The sequence below is a fragment of the Cololabis saira genome, chromosome 2 (genome assembly GCF_033807715.1).
Source record: "Cololabis saira isolate AMF1-May2022 chromosome 2, fColSai1.1, whole genome shotgun sequence".
Taxonomy (NCBI): domain Eukaryota; kingdom Metazoa; phylum Chordata; class Actinopteri; order Beloniformes; family Belonidae; genus Cololabis; species Cololabis saira.
This window is the reverse complement of record NC_084588.1, coordinates 30,075,371-30,090,590: the sequence shown is the minus strand read 5'-3', so window position 1 is coordinate 30,090,590 and position 15,220 is coordinate 30,075,371. Positions and strand designations below refer to the sequence as shown.

Sequence of the window (15,220 nt, the reverse complement as noted above, 5' to 3'; positions counted from 1 at the left end):
GCTATGGATCCCCATTGAAGGTTTTTTTTGTGTATTTTTTTCATTAGTGTGACTTTTAACATGATGTTCTCTCTTTGTTTGGTCTGAGTGAATATTATAAATCTCTTTGGATACAAGTTGTTTTATTGTTTTAGCATGTCAGTCGTTTTCCCTCACAACACTTGGACTTTTGTTTTAGAAGTGATGGGATGGATCGTTTTCAGGTCAAGCAATCCATTCAAACCGAGGGCTTGTCCAGAAATAATGACTGCTTTTGGATCAACATTACAAGAATGCTCTAAATTCTTCCAAGACATGTAAAATAATGTTGCTGCCCCAAGGCTGCAAACAGTGCAGATACAGCAGAGCTTAATCAGTGTCTCTATGAAAAAATACACTAGTTTTGATGACAACACACACCAATCACTTTGTTCCTGAGAGATCTGTTGGGCATTTTCCATCAGCTCTATGGATGTTTTGAAATATCGTCAATCTTACCGTGAACCTCCAAATCAGGTCTCTGAGTTCAAAACAAGATCATAAACCCTGATAGCCTCGCTCCTCTGACCCATACACAGTGTTTTCTCTCCTCTCTGTCTTCCCTCTGTCTTTTTTTGTGTGCGAGCGAGCGAGCGAGCGTGCGTGCACTTGTTTTTCACCCTTTCTCCTTAAGCCCTGCATTCCAGCCCAGTTCTGGTCACATAGCCAGATGGGTCCATTAGTGCTATACTCCCTCCTTCCCCTTCATCTTTCCTGCCTACCTTCCTTTCCTCCTCCCTTTCCTCTTCCCTTCCCTGTCCTCCTATGTGCACATCTGCCCTGTGAGCGTCTTTATAAGCTTTTGTATATTATCTTATTAGGAAGATGTGACCTCGGTCAAAATGACCTGAGCATATCTGAAAAGTCCGAGAAGCACAGCCAGGCTGTATATAGACAGCATTGACAAATAGCACACCCCCACCCCTACACAAACACAGACACGCACCCACATAACATCTGCTCCAAGACACTTGACACACTCAGCTGACTGAAATGCATGAGAGAATCAAGTGCTGCACGTTTTGCTTGTTTTTTTTCATAATTTGCTCCGGTCTGTACATTATTTTGGCTCTCATCACTCAGATTCCAGAGTTTGACGGAGGCATCTTTTGAGAAAGTCTGTTAACTTGGGCAGCACAACGTTTGGTTGCATTAAGGCATTTCCTTAAAACATCTTGAGCGACACCGAACCAGTTCTGCATATTTCATTTAGAGAATCTCTGACCTATGTCTCATATTCACACAAAGTGAGTTCCTCTGACAGTAAAGTGAGATAAATCATCTCTCTTCATGAACACTTACTCTGCACAACTGGTCATTACTGTCAATTTAATGTTGGCTCATGTTGTACTGCAACCCTGCACTCTGGCACACTGCATACAAATATCAGGGGAAATCTGAACCATTAGTCACGTAAATGGTTTGGAGAGGAGGGTCGGTTTATCGCTTTGGGGTGAGATGTAATTTAGAATCAATTGAGGTAGAAAATCCTCCAAAAGGAGTTTTGAACTCGAATAGATTGCACACTTCTTACCCTCATCATGGAGCTGTTGAAAGCATATTTCTTTTTGCCCAATACATTATCTTTGCCAAAGTTATTTTAATTCATCGCTGAAATGTCATTATGTTGATTTATAGATTAGGACTGCATTCATGCAACACTCTCTGGGGAGCCAATCAAAGTGCTCTATGGGGATGTCCACACAAACCCATTCAAATACAAATTCATATAACACTATTTCTCCATCCGTTTAGCCTCATAACTATCATAAAATCTTTGAATAATGAATAAGTTAATTATCCTACCCCAGAACACTTTGTGTCTGAAGCAGAAGCCTGTCCTTGATCCTGTTCCACAGTTATCACGCGCTAACTCCAGAAACAAGGGAAAAAAGAACGTAGAGTACACGACTGTGCAAAGGTTATAGGTACAGCTTGTACAAGTGTTTTTTTAATCAAAGTTTTAATCGCATCCAGATTTATGTTCCTGACTCTTACAATACAAATTTTGGTCCGAACATCTGCTGCTCCATAAGATGACGGTAAAGGTTGATTTGATTTTGATCTGTTTTTATTCGATTTGAGTACATTTGTGGAAGAGATGTTTCTCAGGAATGCTGACTAGTCGTTACTACAATTAATTTTTTTTGTGGCCATTATAGATACTCGGAGACTATGGTCATCCCCTAGACTAAAATATTTCAAACACTGCTAGATAAATTACCAACAGATTTTACCAGAGAGGACATGCATATTTTCTGTTACACAACCCCCCATTTTTATAATATAAATATGCAAAAATAATGACATTCCTGTCAGTGTCAGCTGTACTTAATTAGGAACCTCAGATGTTGAAACCAGTCAACATTATATACTCACCAGTAAAAATCATCATTTTGAAAAGGCTGTGGATTAATAGTTAAAGCTCATATAATATTACCTGAGTGTCCATTGGTTGATTCAAGGTAAATCAATATACACGCATATTAGGTTGTAACTTTGAATCTGACCATTTTCTCATTCAATTCTCAAATTGTTAATTTGGGGTCTCTGTCATTGGCCAGCAGGAGAGTCTCTCTTAGCCTAGAAATCCAGACATACCGCTAGCAAATATACATTTACTTTGCAGGGACATCTAGCTACCATCCGTTGGGGCTCATTAACAATGCCCAAAAGTCTTGGGGAGCCTTTCAAATCTGTCGATCCTTGTAGAGAGAGTCTTCGGGCGAGTTTAACACAAGGATGACGGAGCGGAGACCTAATCTGGACGTAAACACTGTAAATGTCTGTAGTTGAGGATTAACTGCCATTTGAATTGGACTTTTGCATCGACGGTTAAGCGATTACAGACTTTTTCTTTGAAAACTGAACAGATTGAACTCAAATCAATCTTTTGCATGGTAGATGCATTTGCTGTTCGGCTCACAGGCTAAAGCAAAAGTTTAATTCCCTGTTAGCATTTAGCAAATGCAGTTTGATAAGGAACCGTTGGTGCCGCCCTTTGGATGGGGAGGCCCTATGAATAGTTTTCTGAGCCTACATCTTTCTAGATGTGGGTCTGATCTATCAGGCTAGCACAAAGTAACTTTTAACCATTTCTAGCTCAGAGGGTTTCCTTATCATGGATGTTAAGTCTCCTTTACAGGGACTTTTAGATTTACTCTTGTCTTAACCCGTTTCAGTAAAACGTGGTTTTTGGTACACTAATATTTGGAGAAGTGCAGCAGGAGGTTCTGCCTCCGTTGTGTAATTACTTGTCAGTGCATTTACAATTTTCAAAATGTTTAACATATGAAAACATGTTTAACAATGTTTTCATTAATCAAGTTTTCATCAGTAAGTTGTTATAGTATCAGTTTATTGCATTGAAAATGTGTATTTAAAAAAAAATATATATATATATCTATCTGAAGCATAAGGAATAATGATTATCGTATTAACGCCTACAAACTGAGAGCAAGTCCAATAAGACTTTACTGTTAACACAGTAGTACGTTTGCTGCCATGTGGGCATTAGCTCCACGTTCTCCCCTCTCTTGGCTTCTGGCCCGTCACAGTGGGAGTAGAGCTGTTTTGGTTCTCTCTGTTGTAATTACAGTAACCCCCCCAGTTCTCATCCTTCAAAGGCAAACTTGGAAGTGATAATAGAAACCACAGGATTGTGTCAGACTCGGGGGAGAGAAATCAGAAGCTAATCTAATAACAGGCTTGAGCCTTACATGCGGCCCTCAGACTTGGCTGAGAGATGGACGGTTGGTGAAAGTTTGACTTTGTGGTGAGGCATTTATTTGCACTCGGCCCACCTTGTTGCTTTGGATGGGATTATGTTTTTTGATGTTGTTGTTGTTTTCCTTTTGTAACCTGGAATTGCTCAGCGTGGTGCAGTATGTGTCGTTAAAGCCTTTAGCGGAGGACTGTATGTTCCCTTTAGTGAATGGTTTTTGCAAGCAACATCTGATTTCCTCACCAAGCAAAAACAATAGTTCCGTTCCCAAATACATCCAGGCGCAGAATATGGAAGAGTGGTTTGGTACTCAGTAGGGGTTATTATCTGTTTAAAAAGTTATAACTTGCAGAGAATGATTGACTTGTCCTTAAACTTCATGACTCTTTTCACTGAAACCCCTAAGCCACTACGCAGTAAGAAATAAACCCTCTGATTGGCCACAGGGTCAAAGCTTCAGTGCTGTTGATTTCCATCTCACTGTAGGAGACCTGATTTGCACCAAAATTCAAACTGTGGTTCTGTGCGTTGTTTTGGACATGCAGCATACCGTACATTCACACAGTCTTTGCCATGACAAGCATGCAGGGATCACTGCGAATGCTATGATCCAGTTTCACAGTGATTCTGCTTTGTCCTAAGAGCAACCTGAGTTTCCACCGGGAATGTTCCAGTTTTCAAAAAATGTGTTTAAAGACACCATAATTATTAGTAACTAATATTCAGTTTCATTCTGTTTAACTGTCAGTTGTCACCAGTTTTCATTTAATTTGACTGAGGTTGTGGTCGCTGTCTTTGCTAGATGCAACATACAGCTTTTTTCTCCTTCAAAGAAAAACAAAAAACAGAGCAAATATGCAGATTATGTCATGAGTTTAAAAATAAATACATTGTTTTCCTTGTTTGTTTATTTATAACTTTGTCGTGACTGCGGTTTTGTCTTACAGAGACTGACTGCTGGAGTGAATCAGTTTGCATACACCTGCATACAGGACCATCCCATCTGGACCAACCAGCAGTTCTGGGAAGCCACTTTCTACAGTGAAGTCCAAAGTCAGATCCGATCCCTTTATCTTAGCACCCCAGAGGGACCTGGGGGCATCACCACCAGGCTAAAGGTGAAGCAGCAGTAGATTGAAGTAAACATTGAAATGAAGAAAGTCCTGTCTTTTTTTATGATGATTTCATGCAATTTTTCAAGCTAATGTGCTAAAATGTCATGTTCCCCGTGCCATATGGTCATACAGGATGAGAATGGGACAACAAAAAGGAAAGTCAGGGAATGTCTGTTTTTCTGAGGATGAGATGTTTGGAGAACCGGCAGCATAATTCCTTTTGTTTGCTCTGACCTGTGCAGGATGTGTGCCCCCTCCCTGAAGCGAGCAAAGATGAGGAGCAGACAGCCATGGATCTGGCTGCGGAGCAGCTGCGCGCATGGCCTAGCCTGAGCAAGGAGATGCAACAGGAGTTGGTGAAGAATGAGGAGAGCACTGTGTTCAGCCAGGCCATCCACTATGCAAGCCTCATGGTCTACCTGCTCGTTCCTTTGGACACCAGCAAGAACAAGCTGCTGCGCACCACACCTGCTGCTGACTGGGAGAGCGGCAGTAACAGCATTGTGACAAACAGGTCAGGAGCATGACGTTGCAATTCACTTCCTGAGCAGAGAAGCTGTGCAGAAGCAACCACAGCTGCTCTGATCGGAGGGCGTAAAACATTGGATTGTAAAATATTGTGTAATACGTTGCCAGGCTAGAATATATTTTTATGTTGTTCATAATATATGTATGATCAGTCTTATTTAGAGGAGGCCTTGTGGTAAGTTTTCATGATTTGGGAGCTTGTAACTGTTTTAATAAGCTGAAGCTAAGTATGTGGGTGGATGGGACTTGACTAACAGTCCACATGATACTTTCCTTTCAAGCCAAATGGACGAGAGCCCTTTGTTTGTCTCCAACCCACATCCATCCTGTGGGCTCGCATCACTCCTGCACAAATGTGTGGCTCATTTACTTCCAGTGGGACATTTAAAGCCCTCCCTGTGTCTTTAATAGGCTACGCTGTATTTTGTGATTTTTCCCTTGCTTTGCAGTTACTGTGGAGTGAATTAAACACAGGAACAGCCCTCACATATGTCTTTCCATTGTAAGGTGCCAGTAGGGGTGTCGCAGAAAAATAACATAAGAATTGGGATTTTTCCACGCTAAAGAGTTTCATATTTATATGTTTGTGTATATGTATATATATTATAACATATTCAAATATCTGAATAATCACTTATTCTCCCTTTTTTTTAATATATATATAATAGTAATCACTTCTTCCTTTTTTTAATGACCCCATTTGACCTTGACTTGCCACATGTCTTTTTGAACTGCAGTAATGATGATGATTCGTTGAGGAGGAACCAGGATATGATTCAGTCACTTCTGAAATTGACCCGATACTGTGCAGAAATGTTTTGATGCTTTTGGTGTGTAAAGCATCTTTGAGTTAATGTCAGTCTGTGATCATGGGGTAGGGAGAACTTACTCGGCAGGAAACAGTGAGAGCAAACATTCAGGGACACTTAAGATTCAGCAATATTCCGGTAAAAAGGAGTTGTGCAAGATAAGTTAAATGAGAGTATGCCAGGAACACTACAGATTATGCCAACTGCCAAACACTGCAAATTGCACCATTTTATCAAAATGTTGCATCCACGCACTCATCTGGGTGGGACATTTTTTTCTGAACAGGCAAAAGAAAAACATCCACCCATTTAATTTTTGTTTTTTACATACACAAATCAGACAAACTATATCATACCATCAGCTTGTTGTTACAGAAAACACTGTATGTCTACTGTACAAAAACACAGAGCTTTCCAATCAAAGGCCCATCATCCAGTCTGGGAAAGTACGTCCAAACTTTCGACTAGTAGTGTATATACTTGATCGTTTAGAAAAAGGATACTACATCGAAAGGAACCAACAAGGATACACACCATTTTGGTTCCTGTGCAATATAATTTATCTCCTCGCACTAAGCACTTTAAAATATAAACACTTTAACATATATCCACTATAACTGTACTCTACTGTTTAGACTCGTTTACACACTGGTCGTTGGTCTCCTGTTTTTATTCCTTGTACTGATTTTCGTGTTGTGTTGTGGTATTATGTGTTTCTGTCTTTGTTTTTTCTGATTCGTTTATGCTCATGTTACCATCAACCTGCCAGGGGACTACAGATGGAAATTAGCCTTAGGCTATAATCTGGCATATTTACATGTGAATGTTCATTAATATGCACTGTCCCATTTTAAATAAATAAATAAATAAATAAAAAATCAATTTCAGTCAACACACATCTTTCTAATTTCCATGCATGTTTTACAGCATTGCTGGCAGTGTGGCAGAGAGCTTCGACACAGAAAGTGGGTTTGAGGACTCGGAGACCAGCGACGTGGCAAACTCTGTGGTCAGGTTTATTGCCCGCTTCATCGACAAGGTGTGTACAGAGAGCGGAGTGACTCAGGAACACATCAAGAGCTTGCACAGCATGATCCCAGGTACAGCACCCACAATCAGTCGCTGCTCAGATTTCCTCAGCTTTACAGGGAGGCATCTTGGATGTGTGTGTATTATTAGCCGAAGCCTACATCCAAATAAGCCTGTGAGGTCATTAACTCCCGAGATGTCAAATGGCTTTAGAATGTGCATAAATACATGCTTGTGTGTGCGTCTATGTATGTGGTAACTGGCTCTAACTTCTGACCCCCAGGCATCGTAGCTATGCAGATGGAGGCTTTAGAGGCAGTTCACAGGGAGAGCAGAAGGTTACCTCCCATTCAGAAGGTGAGTGCTGTTCTGCACTGAGCTGCAAGGATTTCAATAGCTTTAAACGTTACATCTCAACACGTTCATGGTGTTTGAGAGATGCAGAAGTCCCTAACACAGCAGCTCAAAACAAGTGAAGAAACAAATGAGAAGAAATGTTGACGCTAACTTTAAAAGTGTTTCCATCCACATTACACTCATTAAATAACGGTGAAACAAAAAAAAAAACTAAAAAACACAATTTCATGCAGAGTAAAGGCAAACCCCAAACACCGTTTTAAGAAACTCAAGACGGTGTAAAAATTAAAAAGTCTGAATTAGAAGTTGCATAAAAAGATATTTATGTAGCAAAGCTGTTGCTAACAGCAAGTCTGTTCTTGCTCCGAGACACACACATGGATGAAAAGAAGTTTTATCATTTACTTTTTCAAGAAACACAGAATTTCAAATGACACCTTGTTCAACTTTTAGTAATTTACACACAGATTTACTCATAGATCCATCCTTCTCTGCTACAAGAACGACGAGGGCACAATAGGAGTTTGGTTCCTTCAAAACAAATTTTCTTGTGTTCTGGGAACAATAACAAAATACTTTTGCAACTGGCAACCTCTGCTCTGAAAAGGTAAGAAATGGGGATACCAAAGACGCAGTGCAGGACTGGAATTTGGCACCTCATGGCTCAATTCATTTCTGTGCTCACCAAAGAGGCTGTGGCCATCGCTCTCCTTGCTTTTAAGAGGTTGTGAATTTGCGCTGCTCCGCACGTGTGAGATCACGCACAGCCTCATAGTTTTCTAAAATTTGCTGTGTGAGCACAAAGGGTGCCGACAGAATGGCAAATCACCTTAAGTTAGTTTCATACAGCGGCACCCTTCTGTTGTATAGGTGTTGTTGGCGCTCTTTCCTAACAATTTCCCACAATTAATGGAGTTTCGTTCTCAGGTCCAAGACGTATTGATCCTCACTTTTGCCTGTACTTCTACCATTCTGCCAGTTTTCTTTAATAAGGTCTATGACACTGCTTGATTTTATACCATCCGCTTGTCAATTGGGGCACTTCGTTCAGAGATCCCAACTCAGGAGATGACCCGGAAACAGTTCCTGCACAATGCTCTTTGTAGAAGTGCTGCATGCATACACTGCCTCCTGTCAACACGTTGCATAAAGCCACAGAAATTTACAAAAAATGTTAACTCTGTACTCCAATGATATGACGCAGTTAAACCCATTCCAATGCATTCAAACAGCACATTTATTAAGAAGAGCTGCAGGGATGTTCTGAGGATATCCAGTGGACTGGCCAGCTGACTTTTCAGGGAAGACACACACCAGCAGCCCACGTCTCCCTGGATGTCTGTTCAATAGAATTAGGCCATTATCCAGTGCAGCACGTCGTCATTTCTTATAAGAAGAAACCACTGGCTTCTGTTGACAAAACAATTTCTGATCTGCTTTTAAGCATCAACGACTAGGTCTTTTCAGAACCATTCTTGGCGCTATGACTCCCCTGATCCAGCCCATCTTCAATAATGGAAACTTGTAGATATGTAAACACTGCTTCTGATCACTTGGTCAAAGCTTGTGCACAGAATATCATCCCAGAATTGCTTGAGGGGGAAGAATCTTCCATGTGGTGTATCATGTGAAGGGAGAAATCCTCTTGTAAAGGGCACAATGGTTGTTCATTACCCCTCAGCAATCTGAGAAGAGTTCATGTCACAACTGAGCACACCACACATGCCTCATGAATCTAAAGGTCATCACTTCATCGTCACAAAGTGTAGTTAGATTAAAACGTAGCCAATCAGCCCCCAAAATCAGGGGTTGCAAAAGGCAGGAGCTAACTAAAGCCTTAACCTTTTAATTCTTTTTATCCTTGATATTATGTCAGCTTGCGATAGAATATTTTTGAACATCACCACACACAAACACCTGTTTCCACCCGAGACCTCTCTCACATTGGCCCAGGTTGAGCCAGATTATGATGTGTCGGAGACTGCGTGCAGCCATTGCCCTCTATGTACCTGGAATACTACAGGTTCCTCCCAGATTGTAAGACCAGGTTAGCAGCACCTGACCTACTTCATGGGACGTTATATAATTTTACACTAAAGGACCTCCCTCACCGAGCATAGCGCTCGTAACAACGGAGCGTCTTTATCTACAGTATGTTGTATCCATAGTTTTCTTTGCTGCTACCATCCAGGTTACAAGTGTTCTCCAATTGCTATAGCGGGTGTATATTTCACCAGTTTTTGTTTTGAGACCTGTTGTGCCACGTGCCTGTTAGCTCTTGTTAAATCACACAAACGGCATGCAGTACTGCCTTGAGAGCAACTACAATGAACGGTCTGTCTGCTGCCCATGTGAGGGAAAAATTTCCATCCTGAACTGCAAATTGTGAGCATCAAGCCAAAGAAATGCTAATAAGTGTCTAAACAGTCCTGACTGTGGACTCATGACAAGTCCGAATCATAGTGGTAATGGCAGCAGTAACACTAAGAAAAACTAATAAGTAGCTGAGCTTGCAGCAGTAATGAGGTGCATAGAGACTCTCTTCTTGGTGTTGCTGTTTATTCAAGGACAGATTCGAGAGGCTATTAATATCTCTGGGTCAAACCTCAACTACCTCAGATTGGCTATGGCCTTGATGGAAAATGCTGTGAATGATCTAATGCCCCTCCTCTTACACATTTTTGACTGGGATGGCTTAGTCTGTCTATATCAACTCTGGAGCCATGAAAGTGTGAAAACAATAAGAGATGTGGCACGACATTATCTCATACATTAGATAAAGTTGGTTATATGTTGTCAAGGTTAATAAGCAATTCAGATCACACAAGTAAATTCAACTTTGTATTACTAGAGGAACAGGGGTGTTATACGCTCGTATGCGTTATCCTTTATCTCACTGTATGTGGAAAACCACTAACTTGAGAAGTGGATTTAAAAAAGAAAGTAATTGCAACATCCTCCCATTCCATGTTGAAATGCACTTTATTAAAATTAAGATTATTCATTCACAAGAGCAAAACCTTCAAGACATTTTCATGTCTTCTCAAGTTCACCCTTGCATCAGACCTATGGGCTCAAATTAATGCCATAAGTATTTTGTATCTGTAAATAAACTTTGTACTTGTAGAAATATTTCGTGCGTGTGCAAAAAATATTTGTACTTGCAAAAAATATTTGTACTTGTAAAAATATTTTGTGCGTGTGAAAAAAATATTTGTACTTGCAAAACATATTTGTACTTCTAGATACAAAGCTACAAAGTTTTTTTGCAAAGCTACAAACTTTTTTTTACAAAGCTACAAAGTTTTTTTACAAAGCTACAAACTTTTTTTACAAAAGCTACAAACTTTTTTTCAAAAGCTACAAACTTTTTTTACAACTACGAGTTATGGCACTGCACTGGTTATTTGAATTTTTTTTTATTTGTTTTGTTGATAAAAAAATATGTCTCTATTTTTGTGAGGGGGGATATATATTGTTTTTCGGCACTACCTTGTTCTCTGTAGCTGATATAACATGAATTACTCCTATGTGGGATCAATAAAGTTCTTATTTTTGCCATCTGAGAAAATTAAACATATTATATTTGGTGCCTAACTGTTTCCCAAGTATATTAGTGCGTGTGTGAATGAATAAATGAGACGTAAAACGTAAATTTCTTTGTAGAAAGGTGCTTTATGAAAATAAGCCCATTTACTTGTATTAGTTTGCAGCCCAGTCTTGCCACATCCAATATGGCGGCGACGTCAGTAGGCGATGCAATGTGTTGATCGGCTATCCAGAAACGCTTTGAAACCCGTGCCAAAGATTGCTGATTGGCTCTTAGTTTTGGCACGTCAAAACACTGCCATAACTCGTAGTTGTAAAAAAAGTTTGTAGCTTTTGAAAAAAAGTTTGCAGCTTTTGTAAAAAAAAAAGTTTGTAGCTTTGTAAAAAGTTTGTAGCTTTGTATCTAGAAGTACAAATATGTTTTGCAAGTACAAATATTTTTTTCACACGCACAAAATATTTCTACAAGTACAACGTTTATTTACAGATACAAAATACTTATGGCATTAATTTGAGCCCATACAGACCCTGCAAAGTTCATTAACTTAAAAAAAAATAGAAAAGAAACGAAGAGAATCCATGATTCCTTAGCATACAATTAGAAGAAAGACTATATGAGTATAATTTACATCATAGAGTTTCCAGAAGAAAGGTCTTTTTTTCGTTTCTTTTCGAAAGATGAGACCAAAGTGGATATGTCTGGCCGTAATGCACAGTGCTATGTTCGATGAAAATCAAGCACCGCAACAGCACAAGCGCGTCAGCGCTGCCTGATGTGACGCGTGGTGGTGGAGGGGTGATGATTAGAGCTTGTTCTAAAGCCAAAAGACCCGGACACCAAGATGAGTGATTGAGTACAAACTTCTGAGTGGTAGCATGTTATTTGGAAACTACTAAACACTCGTGCACTTAGGGTCTGAAGTATGTCAATATAATTCCTCACGCAAATGCAAAGTTAAGGGTTTCCAGTCACATGTTGTTTTCATTTCAAGATAAACTAGAGTGAACAGAATCAAGTACGGTATGTACAGTATAATGTTTGCATTTGAAAGTGAAGCCTTAATTATTATAGTAACGGGTTACTTAGAGTCAGCTTCATTAATTGTGTTTGGAAAAAAGAAAATTTAAAGCTGCATCAGATCAGTCTCCAGATGTTCAAGCATGAAGTGAAAAAGCACTGCTGAGTTCAGTGAACAAGAAAAACAATCTTTTGCTCAAAAAGCAGATTACAGGTTTTGCTATGAGGTTGGAATATCGACGAGTAGGGAATTCTTTGTTTTTCTTGGATTGTAAGGCTTTCAGAGTTGCATCCGATTGCTTTTCGGTATGTGCATTTTCAAGATAAGTATTTTTGTGAGCTTTAAATTTGTTCAACAAGACCATGTGGTGCTCTGATTTGACATTATGATGATGAATTAATTTCCTCCATCTGATTCTCTGACGCAAATGCTCCTGCCGAATACTCTGCTTTGAAAGCCTTCGTGTCACTGAAAAATGCCTTAATTTTGGGGTGGACGTGCTCGTGTTCAGGTACAGCGTGTGTCTGCTCTTGTGGATAATCTGTTACAACGCTTTTCCGTGCAGCCGAAGATTCTGCGTCCAGCTCTGCTTCCTGGTGAGGAGCTGGTGTCGGAGGGGCTGCGGGTGCTGCTGGACCCTGACGGCAGGGAAGAGGCAACAGGGGGCCTCCTGGGGGGCCCTCACATCTTGCCAGCAGAGGGGGCCCTCTTTCTCACCACATACCGCATCATCTTCAAAGGCATTCCCCATGATCCACTAGGTATATACCGAACCACAGCAGAGCTGGCTTTGAAACCTTAATGGGAAAAAAAGATGCTATTAGGTTTCTTACTTACTATTTATTTAAGGAATGTCCTTTATTAGTTATTTAACGAAAATGCTCACTTCACAATGTCTTTCTTTTTTTTGTCTTGTCCATGTAAATATATTATATATATATATATATATATATATATATATATATATATATATATATATATATATATATATATATATACATACATATAAGGTAATCCTTTATTTCTCCCTCAATGGGGAAACTCACTTGTTGGCAGCAGTACACTTAACACACACATGCAGGGAAGGGGGGTAAAAGATATATATAATTACAAAATATAGACAGTATATACATTGCAATGGAAATAAAAGTAGTGCGAAAGAAAAAAACAGTGCAAAAAAAGCAGGTAGAATGAGTGTGAGGTAGACAGACAGATATTGCATAGATATTGCACATCTTGTTATTGCACGTGTTATTGTACGTTAGCTACTGTGATCAGGCCTGGTTGTACAGTCTGATGGCAGCGGGGAGGACCTGCGATGCCTCTCAGTGACGCATCGCATATATATATATATATATATATATATATATATATATATATATATATATATATATACAGCTTAAGAAAACTCAAATATTCGATCTCAAAAAATTAGAATATTCTGGGAATCTTAATCTTAAACTGTAAGCCATAATCCGCTATATTAAAATAATAAAGAGGCTTGCAATATTTCAGTTGATGTAATGAATCCAGAATGTATGACATTTTTGTTTTTTTAATTGCATTACAGAAAATAAAGAACTTTATCACAATATTCACATTTTCTGAGACAGTCCTGTATGTATGTGTATATATATGTATGTATGTATGTATATATATATATATATATATATATATGTGTATGTATGTATGTATGTATATATATATATATATATATATGTATATATATATATATATATATATATATATATATATATATATATATATATATATAATTTAGCCCCACTGCATTTGAATTTGAACGCCTTTAATGCAAATATCAGATTGTTTTTCCTAATCTTTTTCTCAGTTAGATGCTATACCCTCTTGTGAATAATGTAATACTGACCTTTGACCTTGTATGTGTGCAGTGGGGGAGCAGGCAGTTATCAGAGCTTTCCCAGTGTCCACGCTGACCAAAGAGAAGAAGATAAGCATCCAGAACCAGCTGCAGCAGAACATGCAGGAAGGTCTGCAGCTCCGCTCCTCATCCCTTCAGGTACAAACTTAAATGCACTTAAATGCACTCATCTCTCAGGTTTTGATACTACTGTAGATGTGAAACATCGCCATTGAATTGTAATTTTAGAGGAGAGAGAAATGTTACTGGCATTACAAACGTCATAGCGGGGATTATACACCATGTTCCAACTTATAAGTGGATAAGTGTAGACAACTTATAATTATAGACCATATTAGGAATTCAGAACTGCTTCTCAGAGTCATTCAACAAACATCATATATCCTTCAAATACCATTTCCACAAGAAAATATGGTCCTGGAAGCAATGTTTCGAATAAACCTTACTTGTAATAAGCTCATATGTTGGTTGGAGAATGAAGTGGTACTCCATTTTCGTGTGTGTGTGTGTGTGTGTGTGTGTGTGTGTGTGTGTGTGTGTGTGTGTGTGTGTGTGTGTGTGTGTGTGTGTGTGTGTGTGTGTGTGTGTGTGTGTGTGTGTGTGTCCAATGAGGTCATAATGGGTTAATGCAGCAGAAGTGCACTTCCTGGTTTCACTGCAGGTGCAGACTGCTGGGAACACCAGCTATGTGTGATCATCAGGCATCTTAGATACACAAGGCACCTTGACTAAAAATAAATATTTTAGCTTCTCAAAAAAAAGGACAAAAGCATTATGCAATTTAAGTTGTACATATTTTTGATAAGACTGTGTTTGTGTCTCCTCAAAAAACATAATCTTTGAAGTCTAAAACTATTTTATTCTTTTTTTTTACTCTAAGTGATGTAACAAAGTGATAAAGGGCAGCAAACAATACTGCTTTTATTTCCAGCCATTCAATAACGTCATTATGTCTTTTTTGTAGACAAATTGACATTTATAAAGTTTGACTTCCATTATTTCAAAGAAATCAGGATACAAAAAAAAGTCCCTAACAAAAAGTTTGAGTTTGGAGACGAGAAGACAGAACAGTTAAGAACTGCCAAAAGCCTCAAAACCATTTGCTTTATTTCTCTGTAAAACTCTCCAACTAGAGGCCACACTTAAATGTTTAGAAACCTTTATTCAATATG

General features: G+C 39.1%; 1 protein-coding gene across 2 annotated transcripts in view; it reads left to right on the top strand.

Annotated features, from left to right (window-relative positions):
• sbf2 (SET binding factor 2) overlaps window positions 1–15,220 on the top strand; it is a 142,020-nt gene that overhangs the window by 103,812 nt on the left and 22,988 nt on the right. For both annotated transcript variants that reach the window (XM_061742990.1, XM_061742981.1), the window contains exons 18-23: window positions 4,690–4,860; window positions 5,100–5,371; window positions 7,122–7,294; window positions 7,507–7,580; window positions 12,714–12,909; window positions 14,059–14,186. In XM_061742990.1, the coding sequence (XP_061598974.1) occupies window positions 4,690–4,860; window positions 5,100–5,371; window positions 7,122–7,294; window positions 7,507–7,580; window positions 12,714–12,909; window positions 14,059–14,186 (1,014 nt within the window). The remainder of the gene's footprint in view (window positions 1–4,689; window positions 4,861–5,099; window positions 5,372–7,121; window positions 7,295–7,506; window positions 7,581–12,713; window positions 12,910–14,058; window positions 14,187–15,220) is intronic.